The 21,872-nt window shown below is 35.0% G+C and overlaps 1 protein-coding gene across 2 annotated transcripts; it reads right to left on the reverse strand.

Moving 5' to 3' along the window:
• Positions 1 to 664: 664 nt before the first annotated feature.
• Positions 665 to 21,737, reverse strand: LOC136799362 (uncharacterized). Of its 2 annotated transcripts, none has more exons than XM_067056072.1 (9): positions 21,529 to 21,737; positions 7,303 to 7,331; positions 6,635 to 6,841; positions 2,619 to 3,017; positions 2,385 to 2,511; positions 1,840 to 1,912; positions 1,658 to 1,709; positions 1,420 to 1,488; positions 665 to 1,307 (listed from the first exon to the last, which is right to left on the reverse strand). In XM_067056072.1, exons 2-9 carry the CDS (start codon positions 7,306 to 7,308, stop codon positions 1,083 to 1,085), a joined length of 1,158 nt encoding a protein of 385 aa, XP_066912173.1. In that variant the 5' UTR covers positions 7,309 to 7,331; positions 21,529 to 21,737; the 3' UTR covers positions 665 to 1,082. The 2 variants fall into 2 exon arrangements, with proteins under 2 accessions (XP_066912173.1, XP_066912174.1); XM_067056073.1 differs by lacking the exon at positions 21,529 to 21,737 and adding an exon at positions 7,803 to 7,824 and having other exon boundaries at positions 990 to 1,307.
• Between the last annotated feature and the right edge of the window lie 135 nt (positions 21,738 to 21,872).

The raw sequence follows: 21,872 nt of genomic DNA on the forward strand, positions 1-21,872 counted from the left end.
TTCTGTTGAAATGACCAGCGAATTGCGAGTGTTTTCCTTGCGTACAATGAAACTGGACTTTCTATTTTTTTATCCCGTCTCGAAAAAATTTCGGTTTTCATCTTTTATTTCGTTAGGGTAATGATTAGATTAAAATGGAGACAAGGGTCAACAACTGTTCAATGAACATACCTAAACAAACCTTAACCTTATCCAATACAAGATGACTCCGCACAGCGCTCTTCGAAATAGACAGATCAGAGAAAATAGATTCGCATTAAAACTCCACTAGCAATCGATAGTTCAAACACTTGTCATGTTTAAAAGATTAACAGATTCGATGTATTGTTTACACACGTGACATGTACGTAAAAAGCTCTGATATAAGACCCCTCCTAAATAAATCGCATTCAAAAGTTTCTGAACTATCTCTCGGTTAATTAAAGAAAAGTGTAGCAATCAGATTTAGAAAACATAAAGATTAATAGGAAAACATTCTGACCATTGCATGGAATGAGTTTCCACCTCCGAAATACCTCTTCCTCATTTCCCAAAAGACATAACGTTTAAGAATGAATAGATGTGAAGAGAAACTCTTCTTTTACTAAAAAGCTATCGTTTTATAGAATTAAATTCTCCACCAAAGATTTTCGGTACTACTTAACATCGTAAGGCGAGATAGCACTTCACGTTGGTTATATGGTATTCTTGCATATTCAATCAAATGTACATAAAGTATCTACACTGTATAAAAAATTAAAAAATGACACGTAAATATGTTTACATTAAGTTAAATAGTGTTTTTGTTAGTGATGCAATAAGTCCGTCCCCCAGTTTACCCCTTAACACAACAACGCAACACTCTTTGATTCACAATATTGGAAAAAAGCTTCGAATCGCCTCTGTGCTGTTTCACAAAAAAAATGCTACAGTTAAGCCACTCTATTTATTGCACTCTTTTTATAATCTTGCAAATCGCTTTTGCAATCACTCTTCCTCTTAAGACAGTCCAAGAAGAAAGTAGTTCAGTTAATAACAATGTCGATGATATAATCTGTCTGTGTGTGTGATATTTTGAAATATGATCTTTCTTTGTCTTTGTCTTAATCATGTCGAGGCGAATAGAGGTCAGGTTGATAATCACGTGTATACCGGCCCTTCGAATAACGCTGTGTTGTTGTCGGTGAGATATCATCATCCATAAATTTTTCCGATTGTTTCTCATCGAAGAAATGCTTTTCGTTGGGAGGACTGTATGAGTCGTTTGATGTGTTCACTGACGATTCTCGCATCGAAGGCGAATAGGCGTAAATTCTTTTGTTTAACACCTAAGAAAAACAGTAATACAGATTAAAATGAAATGACGATTGAATGCTTAAATGTAAATGAAATACCCTTTCTTCATCAATGGCAGAGTAACTGTCGACAAAAAAAGCAAACCTGTTTGTAATAATCCGTGAATTCCTGGTTGTCTTTGACCGCCTCAAGCAGAGGTGAAACCAACTTGTTCTGTTAAAGAAAGCATCAAAGGAAAAAAATTACAGATGATCCAATAGGAGAGAATATTCTCCTCTTCCTCAGTATCGAACTACAAACTTACTAGACGTTAAAACACCAAAGGTTTCAATTAGGATTCAAAAGTAAACTTTCATTTTATGAAACAATTTTGAGTGCGAACCTGGCTGGAGTTCTTCCTGGCAAAAATATTTTGATACTCCGTCTCGTAATTTCTAGAAATGAAATAAAATTTGTTGAATAAATTGCTAATCAATTGTTAAAACAAAATGAATGTTGAAAAAGAAAATTGATCACTAAAGCCAACATCGTGAGAGAACAAAACACTTATGAAATGAAAATTACCCTTTGTCGTAATCCTTTTTATGGAAGCGATGCGAATCTTCCAATTCGCTAAATAGCGCTGAATGAACTGAACCTAACAAAAACAAAATTTCAAACTACATCGTATGCAGACATGGTTTTGCGACAAAAATTCTCCCTAAACAAGATGTGCAAGATTTCGAGATGATAACTAAACTTCCCTATTTTTTAAAGCTTGGCATAATCTCAACAGCGAAAGTGATTTTTTAAACTTCTTTTTAGGTTGGCCATCTAGGTTTAGTTCGTTCGCCATCATGGAAGAAAGGTTTGAATGTATTGAAACGTCTTCTCTTCGCAATAAAAGGAATTTTTCAATAATGGAGAAGAGACCTCTAAACAGAAATATTTTCAATAGCTGGAAACAACTGATTTTGCCTTCTGAAAAAAATAAGACATCTTAACACTAACAGAACCCCGGCAAAAGTAAGAAAGGTTTTTTGAAGAATTCAAATGCACAATTTCATAGTTGAGCTAAGATTTCAGTCTATTTCAATAAAAGAGAGAATTGGGAAAAGGAAATTTTATACTTGAACTATTTTTGCGATTCATAGTGTACAGAGCACTCATGATAGCCGACCCTTGCTCTTGTGGCTTCTCATCAAAATGCAAGGAGTAGCTTGACTTGAATTTGTTGGGACTTGATCGAGGTGATTCCTATAATAGACCAATAAAGAAACTTTAGAAGGGAAAAAACAGACATGTCATTAAAACAAACAGTGATACAACAAACAGTGAAAAGCAAATTCTCATCAAGTACTCACCTCCTCCTCCTTGACAGTGAAAGTTCGTAGAATGTTGTGATTCTTTGGATACATTGAAATACGTTTCTTCTGCAGACAAGGTTCACTAGATACACGATACAGCGAAGGGTTGCTCAAGAAAGGGTTGTCTTGAACTTTCTTCTTTTTTGAGATAAAAGGAGCCCTTTGGTAATCTTCTGAATGGCTACCCGCTCGGAAGTCAAACGCATAACCAGTGGGAGTATAAGCTTCACAAAAGTTAGTTTGAGCATCATTCTGAATGGGGGGAGATCTTTCCTCGTAGACATGCGGCTTGACTCTCTTTTCTTTATTTATATTGGATGCCTCTTCTGAGAACGCTATCTTTGGTTTTACATTATGTCTTTCAAATGTTTTTGGAGGTGTGCTCTCTAACGGCGTCTAAAATTAGAGAAAATGCCTGATAAAACATGTGATGACAAAGAAATAAGAAATAGAAATAATATGATTTTTTTAATCCTTAATTCTTAATTTTCAATTTTTAGTTCATATTGATTTAAAATCTGTTATAATCTGATCTAACTCTCAAAGATTTATGCACATGTCAAATAAGCAAGGATGGTTCTTTGACGCTTTTCCCAAATAATTGAAGAAACAATTTCGATTCCAATTTTCAATGTGAAACTTATGAAGCTATAAGTAGATAGGGTGTAACCGAGAGTGTTATACATGCAATATATTTCACTGAATAGCGTCAACTTCCGATGAGCCCTATAGAATAGCTTAGGCTTTTACTAGCCCTAATTTGATGTTTATTAGTAGACGATTTGGTAATAAAATTTGGGTTTAAAAGTTCGCAGTACTTTTAAACTTTGAATGGCACAGCGAAGCTTATTTGCGGAAGCACAGTACTCTTTTAACAAAGAACGACAAAAAACACAGAATATAATTTCCTTCAAAAAGGCGGCGTCCTTTCCTTCAAAAATACAAGGGTATTCTCCTTCAACAATACAAAACCTTTTGTCCTCATTGACAAAACCTTTTCCTTCAGAAATACAAGGGTATTTTCCTTCAGAAATACAAGGGTATTTTCCTTCAAAAATACAAGGGTATTTTCCTTCACCAATACGAAAAACCTTTTTCCCTGATCAATAAACATTATTCTTATATTTAATAGAAAACAAGTGTTTTTTTCTTCATCAATACAAAACCTTCCCTAATTGAATAAACCTTTTCCTTCAAGAATACATAGGAATTTTCCTTCAACAATAAAAAACCTTTCCCTTCAAAAATACAAGGCTATTTTTCTTCATCAATACGAAATCTTTTCCTTCAAAAATACAAGGGTATTTTCCTTCACCAATACAAAACCTTTTCCTTCAAAAATACAAGGGTATTTTTTTCATCAATACAAAACCTTCATCCCTAGTCGAAAAAAGGGGAGTTTCTAAACATCGACCAGAAATGGCGACTACGACCGGCGACCAGATAAATTTGGATTATCGAGTTTACATTCTATGTAGACATTAGACATTCTATTGCAAAATAACTCTTTTTGCACAAATCGAATGTTTTTTGTTTACATTTTGGATCTTTGGAGACATTCTATTGCAAAATAACTCTTTTTGCACAAATCGAATGTTTTTTGTTTACATTTTGGATCTTTGGAGACATTCTATTGCAAAATAACTCTTTTTGCACAAATCGAATGTTTTTTGTTTACATTTTGGATCTTTGAGTTCATAAACATGAGAGAGAAGTTGTTTGATTGGAATCTTGTTTTTAAAGTGGTTTTAACTTCAGTTCTTTGCGAAAGAATATATACTCATAGAATCTCTGTATGTTTTTATGTTCAAATTCAGTATTACTTTTACGGCATTTGATCTATGTAGAGTGGCTATAGTTTGTTTTGTTGGCATAACTTTTGTAATTAAAATGTGTATATTTTACATGGAAAAATAGGGTCATTGGAAAATAATTTTCTGTTAGACAATTTTGAATATGTCTTTGTTACTTTTCAGCTTTTAGTTTGGCTCAAAAACATTAAAAAAGCAGCCAAAACATGCTTAGAAAGTGACCCTCAATCATGGACCCCATCCCTTTGTTTACAATTGTCGTACTTTGGCGGCCATTTTATTTTAAAATTATACTTCATCGCAGAGGTCTCCGTACGGAAAAATTTTTATCAAACAGACAATGCGCACAGAGTGAACTATGCTACGATAATCGTGAGATACACTCTGGTACAGAGTAACTAAAAAGTGACCTTTCAAGTAATCAGTCATTTTCTTGACAAAGTGGCACTATTTGACAAAAATATTGACATGGTCATTAAGTATGATGTTTGTAAGCTTTGTTAAACAAAATATTTTAATTATGCTGAATGAGATGCCTTTAGTATGAATAGATAGAACTTGTCAGTAGGAAAAAATTGGGAAGGCCAGTTTTAGAGATATGAATTTAATCAATTATTCTATTGTCGTTATGCTGACAAAATGACTAATTTCAACAGAAATAACAATCTGATGATGAAATACAACTTAGCTTCTCAAACCATTTTCAGAAAATTTTGTGCCACTAATTATTGTGATGCTGATAATACAAAAGGATAGAAATTGACACCATAATGAAGCTCCAAGAGCGTTGAAATGGTTGTTTTAACGTATTTGGCACGTGGCTTTAATTATAAATGAGACAGGGGTGAGCTTACTCTTCAATATTAAATATATTGTTCAAATGATTAGGAGAGACACTCTACGTTGGAGAAAGAGAAAAAACTTGATAACCCAAATTTATGTGGTCGCTGGTCGTGGTCACCGGTCGTGGTCATCATTTCTGGTTGACGTTTAGAAACTCCCCAAAAAAAGCCTCACTTTCAAAGATATAGGGTAATTTCCTTCAAACATAAAGGAATTTCCCTTAAAATAAGACAAAGATTTTCCTTTGTCAATATAGAGAAATTTCTCTTCATCAGGAAGGATGCAAAGTTTTTCTTCCTCATTAAAAAATGTTTTTGTTAAAAAATACAGAGAGTACTCTTAGGTTCCAAATAAACGGCCCATCGCTTGTTAATTTTTCAAAAAATTTCCAATCCCCGGACCTTATTAGGATCTTCCTGTTTAATTTTTTTAAGAATAATTTCAGCTGTCAAAGAGAAGGCCCCTTATTTGGCTCCAAATAGCCTGATTTTAGCCTATATTTGCCTTATTTTGGGGTTTCCAGAAGTACAATTTCCAACACCACCCCCCCCTCTCCCGTTTATTTGGAACCTAAGAGTAATTTTCCTTCAAAAATACAGAGGCACTTTTTTTCAAAAATACAGAGACATTTTCCTTCAAAAATACAAAGGTATTTTTCTTCACGAATACAAAACCATTTCCTTCAAAAATACAAGGGTATTTTTCTTCATCAATACAAAACCTCCATCCCTAATCGAAAAAAGCTTCTCCTTCAAAGATATAGGGTAATTTCCTTCAAACATAAAAGAATTCCCCTTCAAAATAAGACAAACGACCCATCGCTTGTTAATTTTTCGAAAATTTTCCAACCCCTCGGACCTTATATTAGGACCCTCCTGTTTATTAATTTTTAAGAATATTTTAAGCTGTCAAAGAGAAGGCCCCTTATTTGGCTCTGAATAGCCTGATTTTAGCCTATATTTACCTTATTTTGGGGTTTCCAGAAGTACAATTTCCAACACCACCCCCTCCCCCGTTTATTTGGAACCTAAGAGTAATTTTCCTTCAAGAATACAGACACATTTTTCTTCAAAAATATAGAGGCACTTTTTTCAAAAATACAGAGACATTTTTCTTCAAAAATACCGAGGCATCATGGAGGCATCTTTCTTAAAAATACTGAGGCATTTTCCTTCAAAAATACAAAGCTATTTTCCTGAAAAAAAATACAAAGCTATTTTCCTGAAAATAAATACAGAGCAATTACCCCTCAAAAATAAAGGCATTTTAAGATCATGAAATCAGTTCCCTTCGAAATAGAGAGGCATTATCCTCCCTCAAGCGTCATTATATTATAGACTTCATTCAAATCAAACTCACTTGGTTGATTGGACTTCGATCAGAATATCGTTTGAAATGAACTCTTTTGTGATCAGCATTTGTTTGTATACCAATTGAACATTTTTCAGTACTGCCTCTTCTTGGTGGAGATCTTGGAGTGATGAATTTATTTGCCTGCTCTTTTGATGGGGATCGTTGGTTTATGCCAGCAAGAAAACTCCTTTGGTATTCTGTTGTGTACATAAACTGTAAACAAGGTAAAGTCAATAAATACTGAAATTTAAATTGTTATCAAACTTTTACCCTGAAAGCCCTTTGATTCTGCTTAAGTTCATCTTATTGTGTACCCTTTTTTAAATCATATGATACGAGATGATCTTTAATGTTTTCAAAGAAGACAGTCATAGAAATATTTTCAGATTATTCCCCTGTTGCATCAAAATGATATGTCAATTAAAGCGATTTTTGCATTTTAACTTTAAAAATTGTACTATTGTGATTTGTAAATAATTCAGTTTTAATCACTGTTCCATTTAAAAAGAAGCTTTGTCATAAATACTAAATATTTTTCTACTTATGGAAATAATCTGACACAGTACTTATTTTTCAGCACCACCAATCGTGGCATTGTAAAATTAAAACTAACACACATGTTGTGCAAGTTTCCTAATCGATATATAATCAATGAAATTGATTAATAAAATTACCTCCATTTTAATACTTCTTTCAACTCAACCTAAAAAGAAAAGGGATGATTTGTAAAAGATTGTGTTAATCCTAATCTTACATACAAAGGAGTTTTGATAACTAAAACCAGAAAAGAGTTTTTTGCTGAATTCGTTGAGCATTTTGTTGAACTTTCTCAAAAGGTAGTTTGTAGTTCACCAAAGTTCAATTAGTTTGGTAATCAAACTATTTGATTAATTACATTTGGGTTAGTGAAGCAAAAGAATATGAAAGAGCATGGTCAGACAAGGTAAATTTTGGGCCTTTAAAAGATTATTTTTCCAAAAATATTTGACTCTTAAAAACAACATTGGAGGTACATATTACAAAAATTGCTATTTTTGAGGTTTTTTTGCCATAATCGCTTTTGTTTTTAACATAAGGTCTTATATTCTGCATTACAAAATACACATTTTCTATGTTGGGTATTTTCTCGGTGCTTAGTAGGCCTAGTTATCGTAAAATAAACTTAAATACATACTATTGTTTTCTTTTCAGGTTTTCATCCAATCAGAATTCATGCTTAGAAACCAGTTGACCAGTTACAATTTAGCCGTGACACAGGAAATAATTCAATCAGAATCCGGAAGTTAAAGACTTTCAGCCAATCAAACTTTGTTAGTATTCATCCAATCCGATTCACATAACACCAAAGCGAAAGTGAAGTGAAGGCAGAAAATGTATTCTTTTATCAACGTGAAAATCATATTTTTTTGGATCTATTTGTTTCATCACTATTTTTGCTATATTTACTATAAGTGCACTCATTTCAATTTTTTCTGTCCAAAACTGTAGCACTTTTTGTAAATAAACTTGCAAACTCCCTATCAGCAGAAATAGTAAAAATCTCAATCTTCTGCAAGGGTTGGCAGACGATATCATCCACTAGGATGCAAGTGAAATTTTTCAATTTGCGGACCTAGACAGGGGTTGGTTATTATCAGTTAGGGTTAGACAGTCAAGGACTATTGCAAACTAGGATAAATTATCCTAATTAGGCTTTTTATCCTAAATAGGCTAAAATATTTATCCTAGCAAGTTAGGATAAATTATCCTATTTAGGCTAAATACTCGCATTTTATCCTAATTTGCAATAGTCCTTGACTGCTGTAGCTTGCTCCACACACGGGTCTATATCTGAAATCAAAATAGCAGTTATTTTCATAATGGCGGGATAGTGGTCACACAGCCGTGAATAAATAATTGATCGAAAGTTACTTTTTAAAATTTAAAGCACAACCAGGAATCATCAAAATGACAGACAACAAAACTTGCAATATTTGCTATCATTTTCAAAGTTTTCATGGAATTTCATAGCACTTTCTACAGCATTTATAGTAAGTGAAAAAAATAGGCCCTTTGTTAACTCATAGTGGCCACAGAATTATTTTTTTTAAATTCCAGGACTTTCAAGGACTTTCAAGGACAAATTTCGACTTTTTCCAGGACTTTAGATCATCAAATTCCAGGATATTTCAGGACAAAATAGCATTAAACAGAAGAAATCAAGGATTTTCCAGGATAAAAAAATAATAGATTACTATCTCAGCAAGGAAAATATCAGATAGCAGTCAAGATATTGCTAAAAAGAAAAAGAAATAGATTATAACGACAGATACATAGTCAAGATTTTTCCAATTTTAGAATGTGAAACGAAAAAGTCGATTGAAAAAAAAATATATTCAAAGAATTTAGAATATCCAGGACATTCCAGGACATTTTGAAAAATTACAAGAAATCCCAGGAGTTTCAAGGACTTTCCAGGAGAAAACATTAATTCCAGGATATTCCAGGAATTTCCAGGAGCGTGGCCACCATGTAACTGTTCCCTAAATTTATTGTAGAAATACATAATTAAAACATCTTAATCTTAAAATCTCTTTTATTGTTAAGTATCCCCAACGCAACGTGGAAAGGGAAATAAACAGGCAGAACCCTCCTCACTTAGTTCAATCTCCGGATTGAAAAAACCTGGAGAAAACCTTTTATGTCCATATAATGCAGCTGAGGAATTTTAAAACATGGCATGTAAAGCAAAACAAGCAACATGCTGAATGGACCTACCTAATGATTAACATCAGATGAAAATAAGAAAAAAGTGACAATAATTGTACAAAAATTCAGAATGGAAAAATAAAGCTTGTATGTTGAATAATGTAAAATGGTAAAAAGTAATTTCCCCAAATACGAAAATCACTTAAACCATTCAGGCCCAAAAAACCTTTTAAGCTGTTTTTGGCCCAAATTTGCCCAAAAAAATTTTCCTTACAAATCTGGCTCCTTCACATTTTGGGCATTGCCATTTTGCATCATTGTGCAAAGAATCAGAAAAAAATTATGAGTCAACATTGAGAAAAGCTATATTTTCTTATTTGGTTAAAGGGAATTTCCCCAAAATACGAAAATCCATCTTTTAAGGAGAATAAGAATTTTCCAGGAAAAACCACTTCAGCCATTCTTTAGAGAATCTTGCCCTCCATCTTTGTACAAAAAATCAGAAAAAAGTAATGACAGGATTTTGCACAAAGTCCAAAAAACCCTATTTTTAGGCAGTTTTTGGCCCAAATTTGCCAAAATATATTTTTTTTTCGAAAATCGGGCTCCGTCACATTTTAGGCATCGCCATTTTGCATGCATTGTGCAAAGAATCAGAAAAAAAATTATGAGTCAACATTGAGAAAAGCTATATTTTCTTATTTGGTAAAGGGAATTTCCCCAAAATACGAAAATCCATCTTTTAAGGAGAATAAGAATTTTCCAGGAAAAACCACTTCAGCCATTCTTTAGAGAATCTTGCCCTCCATCTTTGTACAAAAAATCAGAAAAAAGTAATGACAGGATTTTGCACAAAGTTCAAAAAACCCTATTTTTAGGCAGTTTTTGGCCCAAATTTGCCCAAATATATTTTTTTTCGAAAATCGGGCTCCGACACATTTTAGGCATTGCCATTTTGCATCGTTGTGCAAAAAATCAGAAAAAAATAACGAGTCAACATTGAGAAAAGCCATTTTTTCTTATTTGGTTAAAGGGAATTTTCCCAAAAATACGAAAATCCGTTTCTTAAGGCGAATAAGAATTTTCCGGGAAAAACCACTTCAGCCATTCTTTAGAGAATCTTGCCCTCCATCTTTGTACAAAAGATCAGAAAAAAGTAATGACAGGATTTTGCACAAAGTCCAAAAAACCCTATTTTTAGGCAGTTTTTGGCCCAAATTTGCCAAAATATATTTTTTTTCGAAAATCGGGCTCCGTCACATTTTAGGCATCGCCATTTTGCATCATTGTGCAAAGAATCAGAAAAAAATTATGAGTCAACATTGAGAAAAGCTATATTTTCTTATTTGGTTAAAGGGAATTTCCCCAAAATACGAAAATCCATCTTTTAAGGAGAATAAGAATTTTCCAGGAAAAACCACTTCAGCCATTCTTTAGAGAATCTTGCCCTCCATCTTTGTACAAAAAATCAGAAAAAAGTAATGACAGGATTTTGCACAAAGTTCAAAAAACCCTATTTTTAGGCAGTTTTTGGCCCAAATTTGCCCAAATATATTTTTTTTCGAAAATCGGGCTCCGACACATTTTAGGCATTGCCATTTTGCATCGTTGTGCAAAAAATCAGAAAAAAATAACGAGTCAACATTGAGAAAAAGCCATTTTTCTTATTTGGTTAAAGGGAATTTTCCCAAAATACGAAAATCCGTTTCTTAAGGCGAATAAGAATTTTCCGGGAAAAACCACTTCAGCCATTTTTAGAGAATCTTGCCCTCCATCTTTGTACAAAAGATCAGAAAAAAGTAATGACAGGATTTTGCACAAAGTCCAAAAAACCCTATTTTTAGGTAGTTTTTGGCCCAAATTTGCCCAAATAAATTTTTTCTCAAAAATCGGGCTCCGTCACGTTCTGGGCATTGCCATTTTGCATCATTGTGCAAAAAATCAGAAAAAACTAATGAGCCAATCCTGAGAAAAGCTGGTAACAGACGGACGGACGGACGGACGAACGGACATGGGTTAATTTATAGAACCTCCACCGGGGTACCCGGAGGTAGGTCCAAAAAGATGGCGCAAAAGTAGTGATTGTGTAACTAGGCAGAGCATGGTCCAAAGATTTGTCTGGACTTCTTTTGATATTTGACTCCCCAAGCGATTTGAAGTACACAAAAGTCCGATCGGTAAAAAGACTGTTCATCTTTGGCCTCTACCCGACCGGACTTTTTACCTTTTGGGCCGCTCGGATATTGAAGAAGGCTGATGCGAGGCCACTTATTAAAAGCGGCCACAGTGAAGCGGCCACATAGTAAGTTTTAAGCCGCTACCAGCGGCGCTTAGCGGACATTAGCGGCCCTTAGCGGCCACTAGCGGCCCTTAGCTTTGTTTTTCAATTTACTTACACCTTCAAGTACATTTGGAACAAAGAAAGATTTTTTCAGAAATCAAAAAGGGCAAATCAAAAAGGACCTAAGAACTATCAAATGTTGTCAAATAAAATAAAATGATTGCTTCCCCAGTAGAGGAGAGGGAAAGCTTCCAAAAGGGCATCTCACAGGTTTTGCTTTCTTATAAGCTCCTGATTTGTCACAAGCTCCTGATTTGTCACAAGCTCCTGATCTGTGATGTTTCGAATGTTTGATGCAGCTTTTAGAATGCGAGAGAGATAAAAAGTGAAAATCACGTGAAAAGAAAGAGAACACACTCAGAAGGAGTGTATTTCATAACTATTTTTGATAAAAGTTCACTTGATAACACAAAGGAAAGCACGCAGAGGGAGCTCAATGTAAACAAACATTTAGTAAAAGTCTGCACTCTGCTTCGTTCGTTGTGGGTCATGCTGGGCTTGGCTGAACCTCAAGATATTTGGTCTCTCGAGACATTTTTCTTGCTTTCCAATTCTATATTATGATTTGAAAAGAAATGTAAGAGAGCAAAGTATTTCGCTATTCAAAAATACTAGATAAACCAATTCAGAATATGTAAGTAGTTAAAAGAACAATTTTCAAGATAACCATGTCTCACCACGAACGATCCTTTTGTTAATATCCCCGTCTCAGTCAATGGAATTCTCTGTTATTATTTTAGACAATGTAAAATTCTTTATAGTCGAAATTCGGTAAAACTTTAACCGAATTTCACAAGCTTAAGCTGAATTCAATAATTACTTTTACCGAATTAGTTAAACTTTTTAACGAAGCCATTCGTTTAAAGAGCTGAATTTAACCAAAACCATTTTCGGTTATATTTTTGAGAAGATCCCTAAGATATAAGCAAAAAAGGATTAATTAATCGAATACAAGGATTAAATAATCGAACATGGGAGATTAAAAATAATCAAATGTAGGAGGTTAAATAGTAGAATCATTAATCAAACTTCATAAACGAAAATCGATTATATTTTGAGAAGATCCCAAAGAAGGCCGCTAATAGGCCGCTGGCCGCTAAATAGAACGCTGGCCGCTTGGCCGGTCTCTCAATCAAGAAAAAGCCTCTAATAGAGGCCTAGAGGCCGTTCTTAGAAAAATTCCATTGGCCGCTTCATGGCCGATCTTCTAAAATGTTAGGCCCCTTGAAATTTCACTTCGTTTGCTATGAGACTGGTCTTTTACCCGCTTTAGCTGATCGGACTTTTGTGTACTTCAAATCGCTTGGGGAGTCACATTTTTTCTGATATAATAATGTCAAACTTGACTTCACTGCAGGCTATTTTTCAAGCACTTTTTCACCATCGTTATTCGGTGGCAAAAACTCAACCCAATCCTTTTCAAAGACAATTTTGTGAAGAAAAAAACATGGTTAGACCAGGGGGGATCGGTACTACAAGGTTTTTTGAAGATTTTTGACATACCCCACCTAGTTTTTGAAAAAGGAATTTTAGTACACATTGATCATATCTTAGAACAACAAATTTTTCTATATCAAAAGTATATATTTTCTGAAAGCCGATGATATTCTCTTTCTAATGGTAAAAGTTTCAGCTGATTTTAAAAAACTGGGCAGGATATAATTAAAATCTTAAGAATTTTAACCTTACCTACTTTAAAGAAGTTAAAGTCACCCATAGCTTTTGAATTTTGAAAAAATAATTTCGATACTATGTTAGATCAAACTAAAAAAGTGTCTTGGAATTTTTTTTGGAATTTACTTTAACTCTTTAAATCCTAAATAATGTAAAAATATCGATAAACAAGTGATACTTTTATGGACCTACCTGTTTTTTGAGCTAACAAAACTTTTTTGAAAAAATCTGCTTGAGCCATCTTTTACTTATGATGGTAATCTACTTTCATGCAAAAAATCAGAAAAAGTTAATGATCCAATTTTTCACAAAGTCCAAAAAACCAGCTTTTTTAGCCTTTTTTTGGCCCAAATTTGCCCAAAATTTTTTTTTCTCCAAAATCAGGCTCCGTCACATTTGAGGGTTTATAGTTACACATCTTTGTGCAAAAAATCAGAAAAAAATAATGAGCAATCACAAGGAAAGCTAATGACAAATAAACAAACGAACGGACGAACGGACGAACGAACGGACAAAGGTTAATTTTTAGGACCTCCACCCCACCGGGGTAGGTCCAAAAAGCAGTGGTAAGGAAAAGTGCGTGGAAAATACCCTGGGGGTATCCAAACTCAAATTTAACCTGGAAAACTTAGAGTTACTAAATTGGGAGTATTCGTTAAAATCAAAATAAAACTCCTTTCAACAAAGTTTGAAAACAAGAAAAGTCTGACAAATTCGGCAAAAATTCCACTCAACAAATTTGATATCAAAGCTGCTATCCACTCTGTGAATGAACCAAAACTCAGATTGCCAACTTTTTTTTGCATTTTTGGTTGTTTCAAATATTGTTCCATAAAATTTGACTAATGTAAACAAACTAATAGAGGTATTACTATGTCTAGGTCTCTTTAAAAAAAAGTTTGATTAAACCGATTTCTTTAATTGAGCTTATTAATTGACTTTGAAAAATTTGTAAGTATGTCGATTAAAGTTCGGCAATCAAACTTAGTCGCACATTAATCGAACAGCAAAGTTTGATTAAAAATACAGTTCGATTGGATTGATTGTTGCGTTTGGAAAAATATTCCATCTTTAATCCAGCCAGGAATATTGAGGAACTTTTCCAGGGGGGTCTGAGCTTGAATTTTCCAAGGGGTTTTTGTTCATTTTTTATATTTTCCAAAGCAATCATTGAAGATTTTCTAGACCCTTCCAGGGGTCATTGAAGATTTCCAACGCGTTCTTTTTCTTATAACTAAAACCAGACAGTGTCAATCAAATGAGTCGAACACCAAAACAATTGAACAAAATCAAAGGTAAATAATAAAAACGGCAAAAAAGAGTGGAATTTTTTTTGACGCATCTTGTGAAAGTACATGGATTTTCTCGATTTCTACAACCACTGGAAAACAAAATCATTCCAGGCTAGAAAAATTAAGAAATGACCGATCAACTGCTCTACTGGGATATTGACAAACATGGGACGACAATTCGGCCACCATTTCACCGAACCTCCAAAGTCATTTGATTTGAGTTAATGAACGGTGTATTAAAAAATACACGATTTCTCTTGCGCACGGAGTAGGCTTTTAAATCGAAATATGAAAACAATCCGTAGTGGAACACACGCGAGTGTCTGTGCACTCTAAGAGGAACGAAGTTAAGTATGATTGATAAAATTGGTGGAGTTATCAAAACAAATTTGTTGTTAAAAAGATTTTTAACCGTAAGTGAAAATACAGACCAGATATCAACCAGTCACATGTTTCGACCAATCGTCCCAAGTTAGAGCAGTTGACGGTGCGCCGTCTGACGGGGGTAAGAGTGGCGCCCTTTAACAAGCTGTATGTATTGTTGGAATAGTTGTTTTGGAGAACGCGACGGCCTATTGAATAACTAATACTCCACAACAGCAGTCAGGACTTTTTGCCTAAGAAAACTTTCCTAATTAGGAAAGTGCTCAAAAAAGTTTTCTCCTTGTCACTCCATAATCGCAAGTTCTAACCATGACCATTAGTAAGTCAAAATTGATCTATGTGCAGGGCTGGAAATAACGGTCAGACATCGGACATTGTTCAACCCAAATAGCTTCATGCCCGACCCAAAAATCATAATTTTCAAGCTAAAGCAACCCTAATCTGACATTTTGTCCGACCCACTTGGAATTGTTATTTCGAGGCTTGATGTGCAAAAAAATATAGGAAGGCCTTTCCTAATTAGGTAACTCAGGAAAATCTGGGAAAATTGTAAAATGCTTTCCTAATGAGGCAAAAACTCCTGACTGAACAGTTACCTAGTCTAAAGACAATTTACTGTCAACTGTGCCACGTGCGTTTGCGTAGGGTAAAATGGCGAAATGCGCAAATCAATTTTGGCAAAAATATTTTGAAAAATGACCCCACAAGATTTGACTATATCTTTTTATTCCATGAAGCAACTACTTTCAAATAAAAAATATATTGACAATGAATGGGTAAGCTTTCTAGAAATCCAAACATAAATTGCACATAGCTTTTACCAAAAAATAGCACTTTAGGATCAGAAACAGTCAAAAACCAGCTTTTTCCAATTTTCATTGAGTTACAGGAATTAATTCCTTGTTTGTTTTGATCTGAAATTTTCAGTAGGGGTGGCCAACATGGTTCCCTCGCTCATATCAAGGCGGCCCGGGACGGGGGTAAGAGAATTAAAGTTTCTAAGTAAAATCTTAATTATCACCCAAAAAAAGTGCCTTTTTTTGTCCATTTCTTTTAAATAGATAGTCCCAGCCTTATCCCTCCTTCAGTAAAGCTTCCTTCCTATACCTTTTGTCTTTCAGAAAAACCAAAAATATTGGCCTTAATTGTTTGTTTGCTTTCAGTTCCTGTAGCCAGTAGTGTGACCCCCTGTATTTCTATTTTATTCAGCACAGGTTTTTCAATAGAGATGTCACATGACTCAAATCCCGCAGTCTTATTGCACTAGAGAAAGCGAAAGTGAAATCGCGTGATCTGATTCCAAGGATGAAAAAAAATTTCATGTGAAATGACACAAAAATAATTCTCATTCTAAAACAAGATGGCGACGAGATAAGCACGTCTTTTGCTTTGAAAGTAAGGTTTTAAATTCTGGTTGATTTTTTAAGGTTTTATCTTATCTCATTTACTTTAATTACTAGAGGCTTCTTCGATGTTTGGGAAGGTAAATCTATAAAAGTTATTTGTTTTTTGGTGGAAAAAAGTGCTTAAAAAAGCATTTTTTGTGCTCAAGGTTTATTTTTCTTCGCAAATTTTCGCATTCCCAAACCAAACGCACGTGAACTCAACCAAATTTTGCTAGAAGGGAGAAAAAACGTGCTGAGTCGATCTATGAAGTTCAAAACTTGCGCAAAATGATGGGAAGGCCAAAAATTTTTAACGAAGAAAGAAAAGTCTTCTAGTTAAGAGAAAGAAATCTTCTACTTAAGAGACCTTCTCTTAAATAAAGTAAATCTCTTATTTACTATTTAGGGTATAATCCTCGACTGACATAGTAAAACTATTCAACAACTTGGACCTTTTTCAGAATTTCAAAAAATCTATTAGTTCTGGAGATATATTGAAAAGTTTAGACATCGGTAGTTCGCGTTTGCTTTTCGCGTTCCCAAACCAAACCAAACGCAAGTGGTGCTCTAACTTCGGACGATTGGTCGAAACATGGGACTGTTGATATCTGGCCTGTATTTTCACTTATATACTGCTAAATCTCTTTGACAACAAATTTGTTTTGATAACTCCACCAAGTTAATATCAATCATACTTTCTGTCATAATATAACATGTCACAATAACTTTCACTGATATATAGTGCTAGCTGATTGACACTGTCTGGCTGCAAAATTTTACTTCCATCAGACAGTTCTGTGTCTGTGAATGCAAACAAGTCTCACAACAGTGTAGGTGTTGTGGTATAATTGTGGATAGGGTGGACAGGCCAAAATTTTCCCCTCAATTTTTAGAAACCAAACTAATTTTATTTGAAAGTCCTTACCTTTGTGAGAAAAATGAGGGGTCATTTATTAGAATTGGTTAAGTATTTACAAAGTTATTCCATTTTCAAAACACAAAAAAATCACCTTTCAAAGAATCGCCTCCTTACACCACGTCAGCAAGAAATAATTTTTGGAAGCACCAAAATCGCGCCAAAAATGGCGGATGAAATCTAGTCTTCCGTGTGGCGGGGTGTGGGGAGTTTTGCCAGTGCGGTCTGAAAATCGGCCCGATGACTGTTAAACTTTAGCTTATCGCTAATGAGCTGAAATTGTTGGTTAAAAACAAATTTCACCACTAAAAAGCTGAAATCCTCAGCTTTCAGATGGTGTATGGTGCTTTAATGAAAAAATCCGCAATCTTGTTAAAAAATCGCAATTTCTTCTTATTTTTTCAGATGTGATGGAGTTTTTATAAGATGCTCTAATAATTGGTCATTTGAAGTAATAAAAATGACGCGTTCTTTAGAAAAAGTAACAAAATTGTTTTTGGTTAACGAGCAACCAAATCAAATAAGAGCTTGTAAAAACTCCATCTCGTCCCTATTTTTTGAAATTCCAGACTGCCTGTAGATTTTCAAATAAAGCACTTTGTGATAGATTGTAGTCTAATCTTACCCTGGGTTTACTAAAAAAAACGCGATTGAAAAGATGAACCAGCTCAATAGCGACAGCCATTTGTTTCAATGTGGGTCGAGAATTTTCCGGTGCCGTGGTCAGCGCTAAATCGCGTTTTCACCTTGACGTCGAAAAACATGAATATCTTTGGAAAGAAAATAGATACCTGGATGCAGTTTTTTTTACTTGTTTCCCTGATAATTCCTGATTGATTTAAAAAAAAGAATGAACAGATTTGGATGATTTAAAGTAGCCTGGATATCCAGACCGTAAACTTTTTTTGATTTTGATATTTCTTATGTCTGCATTCTGATCTGAGGATGATTATGCGGATATTCTGATTGGTTGGGTCTAAGCGAATCAGAGATCTGAATGGTGGCGCGCGTGGCGTATAAGAAATTATGCGATCCGACTTGAAGTGTCTGCCTAAGTATTTGGAGCAAGGCATGTATGCTGCTTTGCAAGTCTCCCTGATTTTTCTTCCTCGAAGCAAATAACAATAGAATGCCTAATTATCTCCCTTGGGTGTTTGACCACGCATCCAAATAAGAATAACAATAATGGTAGGGAAGAATTGTGGGAAGATCAAAACATGGGAATTTTTAGATGTTCTGGTTGTTTTCTTTTCATACTCACTTTGCACTTTCTCTGTCTAACAAACTTTCCACCACACTGTCTATATTTTATGGTCAAGGCTGCCATTCTAAATTGATTTATCACTGCTGGGGTACCATCTTGAAATTATGCATGTCATTATGTGCATATATTTATTTGCAGCCATGGGATTCATGCAGGAAAATCTGTCAACAGGGGTTCACCTGATTTCTAGGTGAACCAAGCTCTATAATTTTAGAACTTTGTCTGGAGGTAAAACTTTTTTTTCTAAAATTTTGAGCTTGGATATCCAGGCTAGATTTAAAGGTAAGAACTAATGCATTGAAGTCTATTTTTGTAAATTCTTCCTCGTTCCGCGCAAAAAATCCTGACGGGTGTGCACCCTATAGTGGACATCAACCTTGTTGATTCCTGTACAGGCAACCAAGGTTCGATTCGGTGAAGGCTCTTCATAAAGACGAAAGACATGTATCTATTTTTCGGATCCGGTATGCGGGAATAGTGTCAGGACCTGCAGGCGACCTGGTAGGGTTGGGTATGGGTGTGGTTTGGGTGTGGTTACGTATCAGATTGGCTAGGAATTTGGTTATTATCAGTTATGGTTAGGGTTGGAGCTCGAAACAAGCACTCTTTTGTGATTTCCTCTTAATACAGTCTGGTCTGCAGTTTGTACAATATAAATAGCCGTCAGAAGAGCTATCCTGGCATGAATGCATGGCGCAGTGGATAAGGCAATGGGTTTCAAAACGTCGGAACTTTGCATTTAGTGGGTTCGAATCCCACCGGTGGCGATCTGTCGGTAAGTCATTCAGTAAGTTAGAAAACATAGAAAATAACTCACAAAGAACCAGAAAGTCAGAAAAACTACGAATAAGAGACTGGAAAGTACAAAATAAGTCCAGATCTGTCTTTTATCTTTGTGAAGAAGCCACGACCGTTTCGATTCCCACTCACAACGGTTCACTTGGCAAGCAGTTAGTCACATAGCATCCTGCCACACGTGCGTTTGCGTAAGGTTAAATGGCGAAATGCGAAAATCGAATTTGGCAAAAAAATTTTGAAAAATGACCCTACAAGATTTGACTATATCTTTTTATTCCATGAAGAGATTACTTTCAAATAAAAAATGTATTAACAATGAATGGGTAAGCTTTCTAGAAATCCAAACATAAATTGTATAGCTTTTACCAAAAAATAGCACTTTAGGATCAGAAACAGTCAAAAACCAGTTTTTTCCAATTTTCTTCGAGTTACAGGAATTAATTCCTTGTTTGTTTTGATCTGAAATTTTCAGTAGGGGTGGCCATCATGGTTTCCTTGCTCATATCAGGGGGGGCCGAGCCGGGGGTAAGAGAATTAAAGTTTCTAAGTAAAATCTTAATTATCACCCAAAAAGTGCCTTTTTTATGTCCATATCTTTTAAAATAGATTGTCCCAGCCTTATCCCTCTTTCAGTAAAGCTTCCTATACCTTTTGTCCTTCAGAAAAACCAAAAATATTGGCCTTAATTGCTTGCTTTCAGTTCCTGTAGCCAGTAGTGTGACCCCCTGTATTTCTATTTTTGACCCCCTGTATTTCACGCGGGTTTTTTAATAGAAAAGTCACATGACTCAAATCCCGCAGTCTTATTGGACTAGAGAAAGCGAAAGTGAAATCGCGCGATCTGATTGGATGAAAAAAGACCGCGGGAGCTGGAAACGAATGGAATTCTCTAGAATTCTCATTTTAAATTCAAGATGGCGGCGAGAAAAGCACGTCTTTTGCTTTGGACGAAAGGTTGTAAATTCTGGTTGATTTTAAGGTTTTATCTTATCTTATCTCATTTACTTTAATTAGTAGAGGCTTCTTCAATGTTTGGGGAAGGTAAGTCTGTAAAAGTTATTTGTTTTTTGGTGGAAAAAAGTGTTTAAAAAAGCATTTTTTGTGCTCAAGGTATATTTTTCTTCGCAAATTTTTGTCTTCAATCTTAAATAGATGAACAAGTATTTGACTGATGCTTATGATTTTTCCATAGAACATAGTAAAACTATTCAGGAACTTAGACCTTTTTACAGAATTTCAAAAAATCTATTAGTTCTGGAGATATATTGAAAAGTTTAGACATGGGTAGTTTGCGTTCGTGTTTCGCGTTCCCAAACCAAACGCACGTGGCCAAAATGCGTATCAAATATTAATGCTGCAAAAGCGCTATATCGTTTACCTGACTCTCAAGCAAAAAAATGCGCCGCAAAGAAACTTCTAAAGAGATTCATGAAAAATAACCCGGCGCTTTTTAATGAAATTAATATTCTCAAAAACTATGATGAGAAATTGCCTAAAATTTGAGCCATAGATGAAACAATTTGAGCCAAGCCAACCTTGAGAACTAATTTGAAGATCAACTTCCCAAGAAAAAGATCTACAGGGGAGGCGGAACCCACCTAGATCCGCGCACTGTCGGATAGGCTATTTCCCAGAAATTTTGCCAGACCTCAAACACTGACCCATTTACGTTACACGTGCGGAATTTTTTTAACTTTAGCGTATAAACAAGACCTTAAAAATCGAAGCGCTGTCTCGGGAATTGAATGACAAACTTTGGTTGGTTGATTTTGGCTGCTGCACGTTTTATTTTGTTTCAAACTTTCAAGTTTTAATTAATTGTCTTGCGAACTTGATTCAGGTAACTCTCATCCCCTTGGTTGTTCAAATACATCCTGTAGATGACTGATGTTGTTTTTTCTGAAAGCTAGATTTCCTAGTGTGATTAACTGGCAAGTAAACAAACCTTCGCCTGGGTCAACCCATGCCATGTGAGGGGAATTGGTTAGTCAGTTCAAGCCAAGGTGCTGACGGACGGGATGCTTACTCACACTCACTCAAAGTATCTATCTATAGTTGCGAGAATGGCGGGCTCCCAGAGCCTCCTGTAGCTCAACCATAATAGATAGATGTAGTGACTTTCTGAGCAGATAAATATAGGAAAGAAAGTTGACGGTACCTTTTTCCAAATGTTACTTTCTTGCAGCAGCAGCTCGCCACGTACCTAGCTAGGTGTTCATTTCATGTACATACATACCGTTGCATCCAACCTGAGTATATACGTAAGCTACACGATGTATAACACAATATTAAAACGAGAGATCTTACTAACGTCATTCACGGATACGAACACACTATGATTCAAATTATAGAAAAGTTATGGCTCATACACACTCAAGTTGAACCCTCCTGTACAGCCATTTCTTTTTCTTTCTCCAGTTTCACACAGCTTGTGCTACCATTTTGTAATCAACAAACAGCCCCACGCCCGCCACACAGCTAAGGTGTTTTGGCGGCCGCCCG

The sequence above is a fragment of the Clytia hemisphaerica genome, unplaced genomic scaffold (genome assembly GCF_902728285.1).
Source record: "Clytia hemisphaerica strain Z4C2 unplaced genomic scaffold, Clytia hemisphaerica genome assembly, whole genome shotgun sequence".
Taxonomy (NCBI): Eukaryota; Metazoa; Cnidaria; class Hydrozoa; order Leptothecata; family Clytiidae; genus Clytia; species Clytia hemisphaerica.